Source organism: Delphinus delphis, chromosome 11, assembly GCF_949987515.2.
Source record: "Delphinus delphis chromosome 11, mDelDel1.2, whole genome shotgun sequence".
NCBI classification, from domain to species: domain Eukaryota; kingdom Metazoa; phylum Chordata; class Mammalia; order Artiodactyla; family Delphinidae; genus Delphinus; species Delphinus delphis.
In genome coordinates, this window is record NC_082693.1 from 73,420,918 (window position 1) to 73,435,673 (window position 14,756).

Sequence of the window (14,756 nt, forward strand, 5' to 3'; positions counted from 1 at the left end):
CATTTACTCCTATGATAAAATTTATCCCTCTGTATTTCTATTGTTGGGTTAAATGATTGTGTCCTTTGTTAAACTCTGATCACCTTAAAGTCAAAGATGGCATCTTATTCATTCTTATATCCCCAGTGCCTGGCACAGACCTAGTAAATACTTTTCCATGAATAAAAATCCACTCTGTACCATGAAAATCATATTTAAAGTCATTGGGAGTATTTAGAATATGATACCCACCAGTTACATATGGCTATTAACTTAAAATTCATTAAAATGAAATAAAATTTAAAAGTTCTTCAATTCTATCACATTTCTAGTACTCCATAGCCATATTTGGCTAGTGGATACAGTACTGAACAGTATTGATATAGAACATTTTCAAAGTTGAACAGTTTTTGTACAATATTTTCAATTTGTATGAGCAAAGTTATCTTTTTTGAAATGTGAAAACACTAATTTGGACTGGTGGGATGCCCGTTATTTTATAGCCCTGCACACTATTGCAAAGAAGATGGAAGATGCTATGGATGTTCAATGATCCTTCATTGTTGGGCACATTCTTGTCTAAAGCAGCAGAAAGCAACACATTGAAGTGACGGAAAGTTTGCCTTTCTTACTTACAGGCTGTGTATCCATGGGAAAATTACTTGACCTCTCTGTGGCTCCATCTGCTCATCTGTAAAAGGGATATTAAATAACCATACAGAGCCCACAGGGCTGTTGTAAACATTAAATAAGATACTTTATATACAGTTAAGACATAGTATTCAATAAATAATAGTGATTATCTTTATGGCACCTGCACCTCAACACTCTAACCTATTAACACAATGTGGAGGAACTGCTGAGAACCATGGATAGATTCCCTTCATAATTTTTAAGACTGTCACCTTTGGTCTTGACATGCTATGAATTGCATAAACTGTTGCATAAGCAAGGGCTGACCCTAACTGGATCAGGGCTATGATTCTGACTCTGCATTTCCTATATCTCAATTTCATCATCTGTGAAATGGAAATAGGACATTCTTATGGAATTTTTGTGATAAGTAGACATGGTCCAAAAAGAGCCAAACACAGAAGCTGGTAATTTGTTGTATGCATTGAATAAACTCTAGAAATAAATATCTATTGTTGCTACTGTTGCTGTTGTTGTTTTTATCTTTCTACCAGGAGTTATCTCATGTCTGCAATATATTCAGTGCTAGTTTATTGAATGAATGAACAAATGAATGAATAGAGTATGCTAAAGCAATAAATAGCATTTTCCATTTATTGGCTGATAATAGAATATGAATAAATATCACTAACATGATCACTTGATAATTAAATAGCTCGTACAGAGCTTTGTACATTCCAGGCAGTAACTGGTATGAGGAGAATATGACTTTAACGTCAACAGTTTAGAGCCCTGTGCTCTGACTCTCATGATTCTTGTTTTTTAAATTTATTTTTTAATTAATTTATTTTATTTTTGGCTGTATTGTGTCTTCGTTGCGGTGCGCGCGGTTCTCACTGCGGTGGCTTCTCTTGTTGCGGAGCTCGGGTTCTAGGCACGCACGCGGGCTCAGCAGTTGTGGCGCACGGGCTTAGGTGCTCCGCGGCACGTGGGATCTTCCCGGACCAGGGCTTGAACCCGTGTCCCTTGCATTGGCAGGTGGATTCTTAACCACTGCACTACCAGGGAAGCCCTCTCATGATTCTTATAATTATCCAAATATTTTCTTGGTTTTCTGCCAAATTTATGTACAAAACATAATTGACTGCCCGTTAATATTGACAGTGTGCATCTTCTGTTTACTCTTCGATTTTTAATACTAACCATATTTCTTTCAATAAGTGAACTCTGTTTTAGTCAGAGCCATTATAAAAACAGTCTGCTGTATCATAATGGAAAACCAGATTTAGCTAATCATTTGACAAAGTTTCATCAAATATTTTTGTATTTATTAGCACCTCTGATCAATGCAGAAAAGTGTAAAATAATTGGGGTCATAAAAAGTGCCTGGGATGACAAATGATGTAAATGTAATGCTTAGCTGAGGCTGGTGGAATTTGTTCAATCATCCTACGGATACTGTTATAGTGTTTGGGCTAGTTATTCTTTGAGTGTCCTGACCAGATCCATTCCCCTCCCTTCTCTGCTCTGCCCCAGGAAGAGGCTTAATCTTCCTGGTTTTCTTGATGGTTATCTTCCCTTTAGGTTTGATCAGTGAAAGGATGTGAAGTAGAAGGAAAGAAAGGTTGATACCCTGCTTCAGTACTTCACCTCTGGTGGATGTTGCAATCCTTCCAGGGACATGGCTGCCTGGGCATGGAAACCTTCCATGGCTGTCCTCTCACTTAGCTCCAAAAACTCCATTTCTTCTGCTGTCCATTTAGCCACATGGGTGAGAATGCCTTTCCTCCATTGCCCATTCCTAGGTGCCTCACCATCCCTAATTTCATGCCATAAACTCTGCACACACTCTAAAATAGTCCCTTCATTAAATTATCCTCATTTAAATTCTCTGGGGTAAATTCTGTTTTCTACCAGACTCTGACTTGTACAAAAGTTAAAAGAGAAAGCTCTATTGCCAGGTATTTACCAGGTATTTAACTATAAGAAAGTTATTTAACTTCTCCTAACTTCAGTTTACTTTTCTACAAAATGGGAATAACAATAGTATTTACTCATTTACTCTATAGGGTCGTGATTTGTATGTAATGATGAGAGAGAATCTCATGACTTTTCCTGAAATTTTGTGTTAATATGCTTTTGTGTGTGGGTAAATGATGGAGGAGATTCGTATTTTGCAACCATACGGGAAGCCAGCCTGAAAATGTAATGAAGGAAGGCAAAGCTGAAAGAATTGCAGAGAAACTCCACTAGAGGCTCATCTAATAGCAGGACTGTTTTGTATTTCCCTTTATCGTTACCAGTTTGGATCCGGGTCTCAGTATTTACAATCAGGAAACACCCAAGGTAATAAAAGAAACAAACTGTTTTCTCATGTTTACTTATTAGATGATGATAGCATAAATGTATTTTTTGATAAATATTTACTCTTGGTAAATCAGCCCATTCCCCAGGCTTATTGAATGGTCTTCTTTGATAGTTATTTCTAAATCCTGCAAAAAAAAATTTTTTAATTGAAGGTTTAACTAAATGCAGGAAATATTTCTAATACATCTAGTAAGTACAGAAATGCTCAGGCAGATTACACACATAATAGTTTTAAAATTGATTTAGTATTTACTAACTAAAAATATTGGTTTTTTAGACCAATAGGAGAAAGTCAGTTTTGTGCCTTATCAGCGTAATACTGAATATAGATAAAGTAAGTTATAATGCACAAATGTCAAAGGACAGAGGTAGAATACATACCTAAGAACTTGAAAAGGTGTGCTGTTTTTATTAAGAAAGCAATGTTTACTCTCTTCAGAAAATTGAGGTTAGGGAAGATTTACAATTACGCTTTTATACAATAGTAATTTAAAATGTACTTGTGAATTTATTTTTTTTCAAAATAATGACATTAGCAAAAATTTTACATAGCCTGTATTGAATTTACACACTCAAATGAGGCTTAATCAGTAATAATGGGGATGAATACATTATTGCTAGACTATGTCAAAGGCACTAACCCCCCCTATGAGTTACAGAAGATTGATACCATTTTTATTGATTTCTTCGGGAAATTAAAAGCTCTACTAAATTGTTTACTCCAAATTTTACATTTAGTGAAATAAGAATATCTGCAATAGCTCAGTTAACATCAATAATAAACTTCAAAACAGGATTCTGAAAATGGCAGGCAAAATATTTTTTTTTATTGTAGGCAATTATTTAAACTGCATATTTGGCTTTACGCATAATAAGTCATGTGGGGAAAACATCCACATTGCAGTTAGGTTTCCAGTATCTAGCTTTCATTTTTTTTTTTTTTTTTTTTTTTTTTTTGAGCAGTGATGTTAACGGGATTTTGCCAGGTTATAAAAACGAGGGTTTTCTTCGGAACTACTTGTAGTTTCCGAGCTGAATGGCAGAGCGCACATAGACACATCGGAAGGTGGATGGCTGGATCTCCCAGTACTGGACTGGGTTGCTGAAAAGGCTCACCCCGGAATAAGAAGCCTTTTTGGTGTTGTATCCAGGTGGGCAGAAGTCGTTAGGGCCGATTGCAGAGATGTTGTTGTTATGAAGGTAGACAACCTACAACCCAAAATAATGGCACATGGTTATTTTCCTCTAAATATATTGAGACCATACACGTATATACTCTTTTTTAGTACACTCATCCTTCAGTTTAAATACCTTAATACTTCTCAAACCAAACTTTTGATTTCTCTCTCTTTTTTTTTTTTTTTTTTTTTTGCGGTACGCGGGCCTCTCACTGTTGTGGCCTCTCCCGTTGCGGAGCACAGGCTCCAGACGCGCAGGCTCAGCGGCCATGGCTCACGGGCCCAGCCACTCTGCGGCATGTGGGATCTTCCCGGACCGGGGCACGAACCCATGTTCCCTGCGTTGGCAGGCGGACTCTCAACCACTGCGCCACCAGGGAAGCCCTCTCTCTCTCTTTTTAATCTTGCTTTTCCCTCCCTTAGTCTTCCTCATCTCAGTATATGACATTTCAGTCTTTCCAGATGACTCAGGCTAAAAACATTGACATTATCTTTGACTCTCCCTGTCTCTTATACTCTCTGCCCAACCATCAACAAATCCCGCTAGTGCAACCTTCAAAATGCACATATAATCTAGTTCTGCCCCATATCTACTCCTACAGCCTTATCCAAAGCCACCATTATTTCCTTCTGGATTACTGAAGTTGCCCTGATTGTTCTTCCTGCTTCCTCTTTTGCCTTCTTGAAATCTGTTCTTTCTTTCTTTCTCTTTTTCTCCCTTCCTTCCTTCCCTCCTGCCTGCCTCCCTCCCTCCCTTCCTTCCTTCCTTTCACCAATTATTTAAAAATGTAAGCAAGTTATATCATCTTTGCCTCAATACCCCAGCAGCTTCCCATCTTATGCGGAGTAAAATCCGAAGTTCTCACAGTGGCTGACAAATCCTACATGATCTGGCATCCTTCTACTCTGAGCTCATCTCTCCTCACTGTTCAATCCAACCACCCTAACCTACTTGTTTCTCTTCTCTAGAGGATGGTCCCTCCTCAGGTTGACACACACTGTTTCCTCCTTCTGGCATAAACTTCTCCAAGATGTCTCCAAGTCTTACTGACTCATGTAATTCATTTATCCTTACCAAAGAAGTCTTTCTTGACTATCCCATTCTGCCATTTTCTGTTCCAATTATATTTATTTATTTTTATTCAGCGTAATGATCACTATATAACATGTATTTGCTTTTTGTCTGTTTTCCTCCTCTAGAATAAAAGCTCTATGAGGTAGGAAACCTGTTGAGTTTTGTTCGTGACTGTATCTCCAGTGTCTACTAGAACAGAGTAGGTGTTCAACAAATATATGTTGAATGAATAAATGAATGAATTCATGGTTATTTCATAAATTGTGTCTACATGGAATGTTATGTTTTCAGGGCAAAGATAAAATGGTAGACCTTTTAATGAATTATATAAAATAAGGAAGTAATATATAGTGAAGTAAGAGAGGGTATAGAGTATTAGAATCAAAATTAAAAATCACAAACTCTAAGAAAAGCTTGAATGTCACTGCATTTGGAATATATAAACCAAGAAATTTTAACAAAAATGTATTCTATGTTACAAATTCAGCTCAAAGAATATAATGTTATAGTTCATCAGAAATTTTTTCTGAAATATATTTTATGGTTATGTTTAAGATAATGGTAATTTGTTCATAGATTTTCTTAGGGAAATTAATATCAGACTTAAAAAGAATTATAGAAATGAGTTTTTACTCCCATTATTTATATGTGAATTCTGAAGAATAAGAAGTGAATTGATCATAAAACCAAGGCTAAAATATAATGCTAAGGCAATAATTTCTAAAGCAAGCTATAAAACCTATGAGGTACTCCCTTAAAATAATTGATTTGATGGCTTCCCTGGTGGCGCAGTGGTTGAGAGTCCGCCTGCCGATGCAGGGGACACGGGTTCGTGCCCCGGTCCGGGAAGATCCCATATGCTGCGGAGCAGCTGGGCCCGTGAGCCATGGCCACTGAGCCTGTGCGTCCGGAGCCTGTGCTCTGCAACAGGAGAGGCCACAACAGTGAGAGGCCCGCGTACTGCAAAAAATAATAATAATAATAATTGACTTGAAATATTGTTCCACCTACCAGAACACTTGCACTCATATGCTGGTGAAAAGGGTCTTGATTAAGAAAGGGTTTAGAAGGAGAACAATAGATGTATTACAAAAATAGAAACAAGGAATATTAAAATCAAAACAGTATCTGTGAGGTTCGTGTGTGTGTGTGTGATTCTCAAACTTTGAAAATTTCTTCTTGTCATTGACCATTCTCCATTTCTCAGAAGTGATTAACAAGAAAGGAGAGAGGTGTTTGGTGAGAGTTTATGGCTAATAGTGAAAACGAGAGAAGGAAATATCAAGACATAAAGAAAGTATTAGTCTGTGTAAAAAGGAAAGTAAATTTCCAACCTGTTCTATGAGGTCAATATTTTCTTAAAGCCAAACAAAAATCATCACAAAAAAGAAAACTAGGGCTTCCCTGGTGGCGCAGTGGTTGAGAGTCCGCCTGCTGATGCAGGGGACATGGGTTCGTGCCCCGGTCCGGGAAGATCCCACATGCTGTGGAGCGGCTGGGCCCGTGAGCCATGGCCGCTGAGCCTGCACGTCCGGAGCCTGTGCTCCACAACTGGAGAGGCCACAACAGTGAGAGGCCCGCGTACCGCAAAAGAAAAAAAAAAAAAAAAAAAAGAAAACTACAATTAAATATCTCCTATATAGACAAAAAAATTAACAAAATATTAGGAAACTGTCTGTATCTCACAACATTATAAAAGGACTATTCACCATGGCCAAGACCAAGCATGATTTATCTCAAGGGTGTAAAACTTATTTAACTGGAAATCAATTAGTTTAATATAGCATATTAAAGGAATAAAGGACAAAATCACATGATCATCTCAATAGAAAAGAGAAAGCATTTGAAAAAACGCTTTCATGATAAAAATTTTCAGTAAACTAGAAATCAAAGGGAATGTTTTTAACTTGATAAAGAGCATCTACAAAAGACCTATAGCTAGCATCATGCTGAATGGCAAAAGGTTGATTGCCCTTTTAAACTAGGGACCAGGCAAAGATGTCTAATTTTATCACTTCTATTCAACATTGTACTGGAGATTCTAGCCAATGCAATGAAGTAAGGAAAAGAAATTAAAGGAATTCAGATAAAAAAGAATACTTAAAATTCTCTTTATTTACAAATTACATGATCCTGAATGTAGAATATCCAAAGGAATTCACAAAAAATTACTGCAACTAAAAACAATTTCAGCACAGCACTAGGGTAGAAGAAAGATACACAAAAATCAACTGAATTTCTATAAACTAACAAAAAACTCAAAAATAAAATTATGGTAAACAATTCATTCACAACAGCATCAAAAATAATACAAAATTTAGGAACAAACTTAATAAAAAATTGTAAAACTTGCACACTAAAAATGCCAAAATATTGCTGTGAGAAAATAAAGACAAAATAGAGAGATATCCCATGTTTGTGCATTGGCAGACTCAATGTTATTACAAGGAAAATTCTCCCCTAATTGATCTACAGATTCAACACAACTCCTACCAAAGCCCTAGCAATCTATCTGAGAAGAAATGAACAAGCTGGTTCTAAAATCTGAATGGAATGCAAAGAAACAAGAATAGCCAAAATTTTGAAAAATAAGAACAATGTTAGACGGCCTTCATTTCTAATTTCTAAACATAATCAAAACCTACAGTTATCAAAAGGTGTAGTACTAGCAAACAAAATGTGGTATATCCATACGATGAAATGCGATTCATCAATAAAAATGAATGAATTACTGACACACGTTATGATATGGGTGACCTAAAATTACTATGCTAAGTGAAAGAAGCCAGCCACAAAAGCCACACATTGTATGATTACATTTATATGAAATGTCTAGAAAAGGCAAATCCATAGAGACAGAAAGTAGATTAATGGTTCCCCGTGGCTGGGGATGAGATTAAGAACAAGTAGAAATATATAAAAGGGATATTTTGGAGGTAATCAAAATGTTCTAAAACTGGATTGTGGTGATGGTTGAATAATTACATGATTTTGCTAAAAATAATTGGACTATATAGATATAGAAAAGAAAGTAGAGTAGGTGAAACCCCTGGGACCCTCTAGAAATGCAGGTAAAATGGGTACATGGATGCCAATTAGAGATGGAAAACCAAGAGTGAGGTCCTTCTGAATGTGGGGCTCTGTGTGAATGTCCATGAGATTTGCTGATATTCAACAAAGATTTCAAAATGGAATGTTTTAGAATTTTTTCTCTGTGACCCACAGTAAGACACACACTATATATTGAGCTTTAGTATATATGGATCTATGCATATGAAACAAAAATTTTATAAAATACTTACAATTACAGTGATATTTTCTATTCTATTCAACTTATTCCATCCCATCCCATGGGATGTTCCAAATGAAACTTTTAAACTGATTTTATGAACTCAGTAATATGTCCAGACTAAAATTTGAAAAACAGTAATCAAGAAGATGAAAATTATTATTCTGAGATCTAAAAACAAAACCCAAACCAACCAAACAAGAAAGCCCACCACCAACAAAAACCTTAATAATGACAACATTAGCTATTTTTATTAGGTCTCCAAGCATCTTGGTTTTACTTGTGGCTCCAAGCTACGCTTAACCACCACTCTACCACCACCACCAAAGACCCACTGAAAATGAATCAGCATGAAATAAAACGTCTTTAATTTCATCTTCATATGTAGAATTCTTACACTTTACTGAAAGCTAGCTAATGTAAATTGTGATATGTAAACTTAATTTGGAGGGTTTGGCACAACTCAATAAAATAAAAGAGATCAGAAATTTATTGACACTGTTGACAGCAGAGTAAAGGATAAACCCATTTTGAACCCCAAACAAAGAAGTTGAGATACTAGATTACCAAAAGGTCAACTTTATAAAACGGTTTTATCTGTAAAAGAGTGTCCGTTTAAGACACAGTTTCTGAATCACCATGATTTCACTAAGTACCTACTGAAATTTCTGAAAGAAACAATTTAAATACAATCTTTAAAAAAACTGAAAAATTAGAAGAAATATACAAATATGTAAAATCTGTCGATGACCACACTATTGATCTTTTAAAAATATATAATATAAATAATGTGTTTGTTTAATTTCCTCAAGGTAACAATGGAAATCTTATATTGTTATATATGAAGTTACTATGATTATTTAAGGTAATAAGCACGCTTTACATTTATAGATTTATGGACTGTAAAGCTATATTACCATAGTGGGCCACTGAACCATATCTTCTTATCTTCAAGAATACACTATAACTTGATAACCTGTACAAAGTTAATTCAGTCAGTCACACTACTATCAATAGATAAACACTGTCTTTTGACCTATATGACATCTGCTGAAGCTAAAAGTTACAATTACTATTTTATTCCATATCTATGCACTACAGATGATATCATCTTTTCCAACAAGTATGTATTTGTTACACTGATCTGTGACTTGAAACTACCCTGCTTCATAAAAAAAATATTACATTCTGGAAGCAAGCATTATAGTACGTTCAAGGCAGTAGTCCTAATTTTAAAAAAGTAATACTAATTTAAACCTATAGATTTCACAAAACCAGAATGAATATGTACAAACATTAAAAATATCTCTGCAAAAGAATTTCTAAGCAGAGCTTCCTGCCTCCTAGCATCCCAGTAGGGAGGATTTGCTCCCTAGATATTCCTCACAATAGTTAGTGGCATTGCGTTACCTGGATGTACTTATGATCCGCCAGCCCACCAGGCACTTTGATAAGCTTGTTGTTGTTCAAATGAAGTTCCCTCAAATGAGGAGTGTTGGCCAGAGAGTCATTGTCGACAGCAGAGATGCTGTTGAAACCCAGTCCCAACCTGCAACAGAAAACAGAAACGAATGGATACACTACACGTGGATGCCTTCTTACAGGCATTGTGTGATTAATCAAGTCAATAGGAAAAGAATTTTGTTTTGTTTTGTTTTTGTACTTACTGTTACCTCTGCCTAATGTGATTTTTCCAAACTTTCTGAGTTGGATAGAGCCCATTGGTTCTTAAGGTTTCAGCTCAGAGTTACCCTCTTTAAAACTCCTCTGACAGTACCAGGCTGGATACGGTGTACCCCTAGTGAATGCTCATATAGCATCCTGTTATCACCCTCTTGTAAAACTCTAAGGATTGTGTACTTGTGCGTCTTGCCTTGAGAAAAGTGACTGTCTTGTGGTATATCCAGTACTAACACAGAGCTTGATATGATCAATGAATAGCTGCTGAATTGACTGTATAATGAATACAGTGAATTCATTTGAGAGAAAAATGAAAGGAACATTATCATTTCTGGCACTTTGTAAACCAAGCAATTGTATATTTATTACGCAAATTTATTTGTTGTAAATAAAAAGTGAAAGGTTCTAATGAGTCAATAAACCTACCTGCCAAAAAGGTTAACAGAATTAGCATTTTACATTTGTTTGAGTTTATCAGTGACCATCTGTTAACTGTCAGAATATGCCTGGTGCCAACATTCTTGGCCTCTAGAGCCCTGATCTCTGACCCTGATCTTGGCCCCTCTGACATTTCTTATGCAATGCCACTCAAGGTTTTGGGTTGTATTTTTTTTTAATTAGATGTTTAACAAGTGAGAGTCTGCAGCTGTGATGTCCCCTCACAGTAAATGGGATTCAAAAGTCAGAAGAAGTTGACTTGAAGACAAAACTTGTGTACCCAACATTCTAGGAATAAATCTCTGTCAGAACCAGGGTTCTGTTAATCCAAAAGGGCAGAGAGAGATGAGGCAACAAGGTTGTGGAAGAGAACCAGAAAGTTCCAAGGAAGAGAAAGGGGAAGAAACTATTGGATTCCTTCAAATTTAGTGAAAAAGACTTGGGTCCTTTTTGTGGGATGATTCCTACTTGCTTTCAGCTAGTTGAGATCTTTGAGCCCTTTTGGGATTTAGATGTTGGTTTAGGTAACCAAATTCTTCCAATTTTAATCATGACTTGGTATTTGAAATAACTGAGATTAAAGTGTACTGATTTAGGCTATTAATAGCACAGTTGGTTTGTCTTACCTATTGATTATCAACCTGGCATCTTGTCTCATAATATTTTGTTTTTTCCCAGTCTTAAACTTCCATCTCTTGTTTCTGGTCTTTCCTTTTCTATTTCAGAATCATGTCTCTATTTCTTATAGCACTCTAAATCCCATATCCAATTTGGGCTAATACATTTCTTAGAATATAATAATCTTAATTATCTATTGAAGTAAACTACATTTGCAATGATTAATTTATATTCACTCATCAAATGTTTTTGAGAACCTATTATGTTAAAGACTTTTATCTTAGGCTTGTGAGGGCAGAGGAGACATGGCTCAAAAACCACCATGATTCTTTCCATCGAAGAATATTCCACCTATTAGGGGAGATGATGATATATATACTTAATAAGAAAAGGGAAGTTTGCCTGATTAAAACACTTTATTTTTTTGCAGAGGGACATATAGTATTTTCTCTTCACTTGTTCTTAGTAACTAATCAGAATATTTGCACTGCAACAATGTTCTGAGATCAGTGGCTGCTTTTTTCTCCTTTCCTCAATTTTGATTTTCATCACCAAAATACCCTTCATGTTCCAAAATCAGTGAGGAGCAAAAAACATAAGGATTTGATGGTTTAATAGATGGATTTTTCTGGACTTGATTCCAAAGAGAAATGTATTTAGTTAATTCAAGAGTTGGGAAAGTTTGTTGGCCAATGAGGTATTTTCCTCTGATTTAATGAATGGAATTCAAAATCCATTTAAACAGAAATCTTCATTTCTATTGACCTTTTCAAAGTTTATTAGCTCTTTATACTTCTATGCTTCTATTTGATACAAAGCATATGATTTTATATTAAAGAGAGGAAACTCAAAATCTCCATACCACTTTCAGTACAAAATAAACTTACTTTTCTAAAATGGCACAAATATTACGACTGATTTACCATATTTAGAATTTTATACTATGGTCAATCCCAACTGCTACTTCTACTCTTCCTCTTCCTCCTCCTAATAATAATAATAATCCAATAATAATAGCTGTCCAAAAGACAGTTCTACACAATGCAGAATAAACAATGCAATTGTTCTACACAATAAACAATGCAACTTATCTTCCTACAGTTTTCTCCAGCAAGAGAGACCTAATCAACATAGAAAGGTAGGTAATGCATAACAGTATTTTGAAAAATATCTTCTTCATTAGAGAGTGTAATTAAAATAGCTTTAGATAAAGGATTTCTTATCATTTGAGACACCAGGGTTATATATTGCAGCTATAGTCACATGCATATGACACCTTCAGGCCTCACGCTCCACCGGGTCACTGGGGGATACCCACAGAAATGGGAAAAACTGCATTATATATCCATCTGCTCTTAGGTATTCCTCAGAGACAAATGATATGCTTTATATTTATTTATCCACTACGAAATTTATACGCAAAAAAAGGAGTGAGCCAATTTGGTACAACCCTGTGCTTCTCTGTAAGGACATTCAGCAATACGTGTGGATGAAGAGCAGAGTGTTCCTTGAAGACAGCTGAAAGGGTCTGCCAGCACTCTTTTTTTATTGCTTCACCACATCGCAAATACAGAAAGACTGAAGTTAGGTTAGAAAGCAGGATGGGCACTAGTGATCATCTATAAGGAAAAAAAGGTTAAGAAGGCTCAGAAAAAAAGTTTTTTTTAGAGTACATTAAATGTCCAGAGACATTTTAAACTCTTTAGAGAATAGGAATTAGAGAATCTCATGATAACTATTCTGTACTGTACTGTGAGATGCCCAATATTCCCATGTCTGGTAGCTTTCATTTTAATACATTTTCAAATTCTGAATACTATGTTATAATTTACTTAGCCTTCTGTTTCATACAGTCAAGTTAGAACAGATTGAATGAATATACTGATTTAATCAAATATCTTGTACTTATATCTAAATTAATCTAAAAACAATATGGTATTCATAAAAAATAAGGGTGATTTTGGTGGGGTTATGATAAGAACGCTATTTCATTAGTTTTTTTTTAATATTAATAATTGGGCAAGCTGAAGTTTGAGGTTTGTAGAAACAACAACAAAAAATGTGGTTTAGGCAAAAGAATCAATCATCATGTTTCTAATTCTGAGCATATAGGCACAATATACCTAGCCATTTTACTGATAGAATGTTATGAAAGAATATTATTACTTAGCCAAATTATTCAGTCCTTTCAGGCTAGCTGCATCAACTTTGGTGATTTTGTTGCCATCAAGATGTAATTCAGTAAGGGAAGGAGGAAGACCTGCAATATGGAAATATAAGAAGTTAACTTAGCAGATAAATGTAATTAGAGAATGTACAAAGACTTAATGAGAACATATGCCATCAATTTTCCAAAAGACATACAGTTTCAAAGGATTTTCTTTGCATCTGATTCATCAGTTTTGCTTTTCATCTTTTTCCTTCATCCCTTTTATACAATAATATATCTTTGGGGAAGTAGTACAAGCCCTTTCTGCTTTTCTCCTAGATTTATTATGACAAAAACATGGACTGGGTTTATCATGTAGTAGATTTTTGTCTTAGCCACTGTCAGGATACAGTTGTAGAACTGAAGAAAAACCCTGAATCTCATTAGTTTCTTACAGCTTTGTTAATGGGCTAGCACTGCCATTGACAAAGGATAATAACTGTAAAATGAGGAGATGGGCATCTGCACTACAATAAAGCGATTATGTTTAAGTTCAACCTATAAACAAACTTAACCAGGTATTTTATTAATGAGCATAATTAATAACTAACACTTATATACTGTGCTGGCTTTAGTTTTAATCAAGTTTTCCATGAAAACATCAAATGCCTCTGTAATACAGGGTGTAGCAAGAGCTAACACTTACTTGTTCCTTTAAAATCAAAACTGTTTCTTTATACAAGACGAGTACAGAGACCTATAATCAAGTGATCTGCCATATGTGGGGCACCTGGGGAAAATATTTTAAATCCAAAGTATCCACTAAACCTCTGGATAGTACTTCATGAATGGCTACGACTTCTAAAAATTTAGTAATGTAAATTTAAAAGTTTAAATCTTTTATTTTCATTTCCTCCTGCCATCTGCGACTCTATTAGGTTTTTATACAGCTTTTTAAATGGCATATTGTTCCATTTACAAGAACAGCAACAACTACAAAGAAAATAGCAAATGGGTTACATGTAGAACTAACATCTGCTTAGCAGATATTGGGTTGGCCAAAAAGTTCGTTCTTCTGTAAGATGTTTCAGGAAAATCCGAAAGAACTTTTTGGCCAACCCAATAGTATTGGTTGGTTGTCCATAAAGAATAAAACTGGAAAATCACAGGTTATGTTTGGTCTGAAATTTTCATTGCAACCCACTGAATTCTGTCAAGATCTTCTATTTAATGTAAAAGTTTATTCCATATTTGATTTGAAAATGACTATTAGTTTCTCAATAGTAGTATGATTTGTGTGGGAGATACTAAGGAAAGGAACTTCTACTTACTAAATGTCTGTTATGTGCT

General features: G+C 35.3%; 1 protein-coding gene across 5 annotated transcripts in view; it reads right to left on the reverse strand.

Moving 5' to 3' along the window:
• Positions 1 to 3,903: 3,903 nt before the first annotated feature.
• Positions 3,904 to 14,756, reverse strand: part of DCN (decorin) — a 36,973-nt gene continuing 26,120 nt past the window's right edge. For 3 of the 5 annotated variants that reach the window (XM_060025350.1, XM_060025349.1, XM_060025348.1), the window contains exons 6-8: positions 13,424 to 13,517; positions 9,932 to 10,070; positions 3,904 to 4,188 (exon numbers count right to left, since the gene is read on the reverse strand). In XM_060025350.1, coding sequence (XP_059881333.1) covers positions 3,994 to 4,188; positions 9,932 to 10,070; positions 13,424 to 13,517 — 428 coding nt within the window. In that variant the 3' untranslated portion in view covers positions 3,904 to 3,993. Of the gene's footprint in view, positions 4,189 to 9,931; positions 10,071 to 13,423; positions 13,518 to 14,756 lie in introns of those variants that run through there. The other 2 variants (XR_009521240.1, XR_009521241.1) reach the window with 2 other exon arrangements.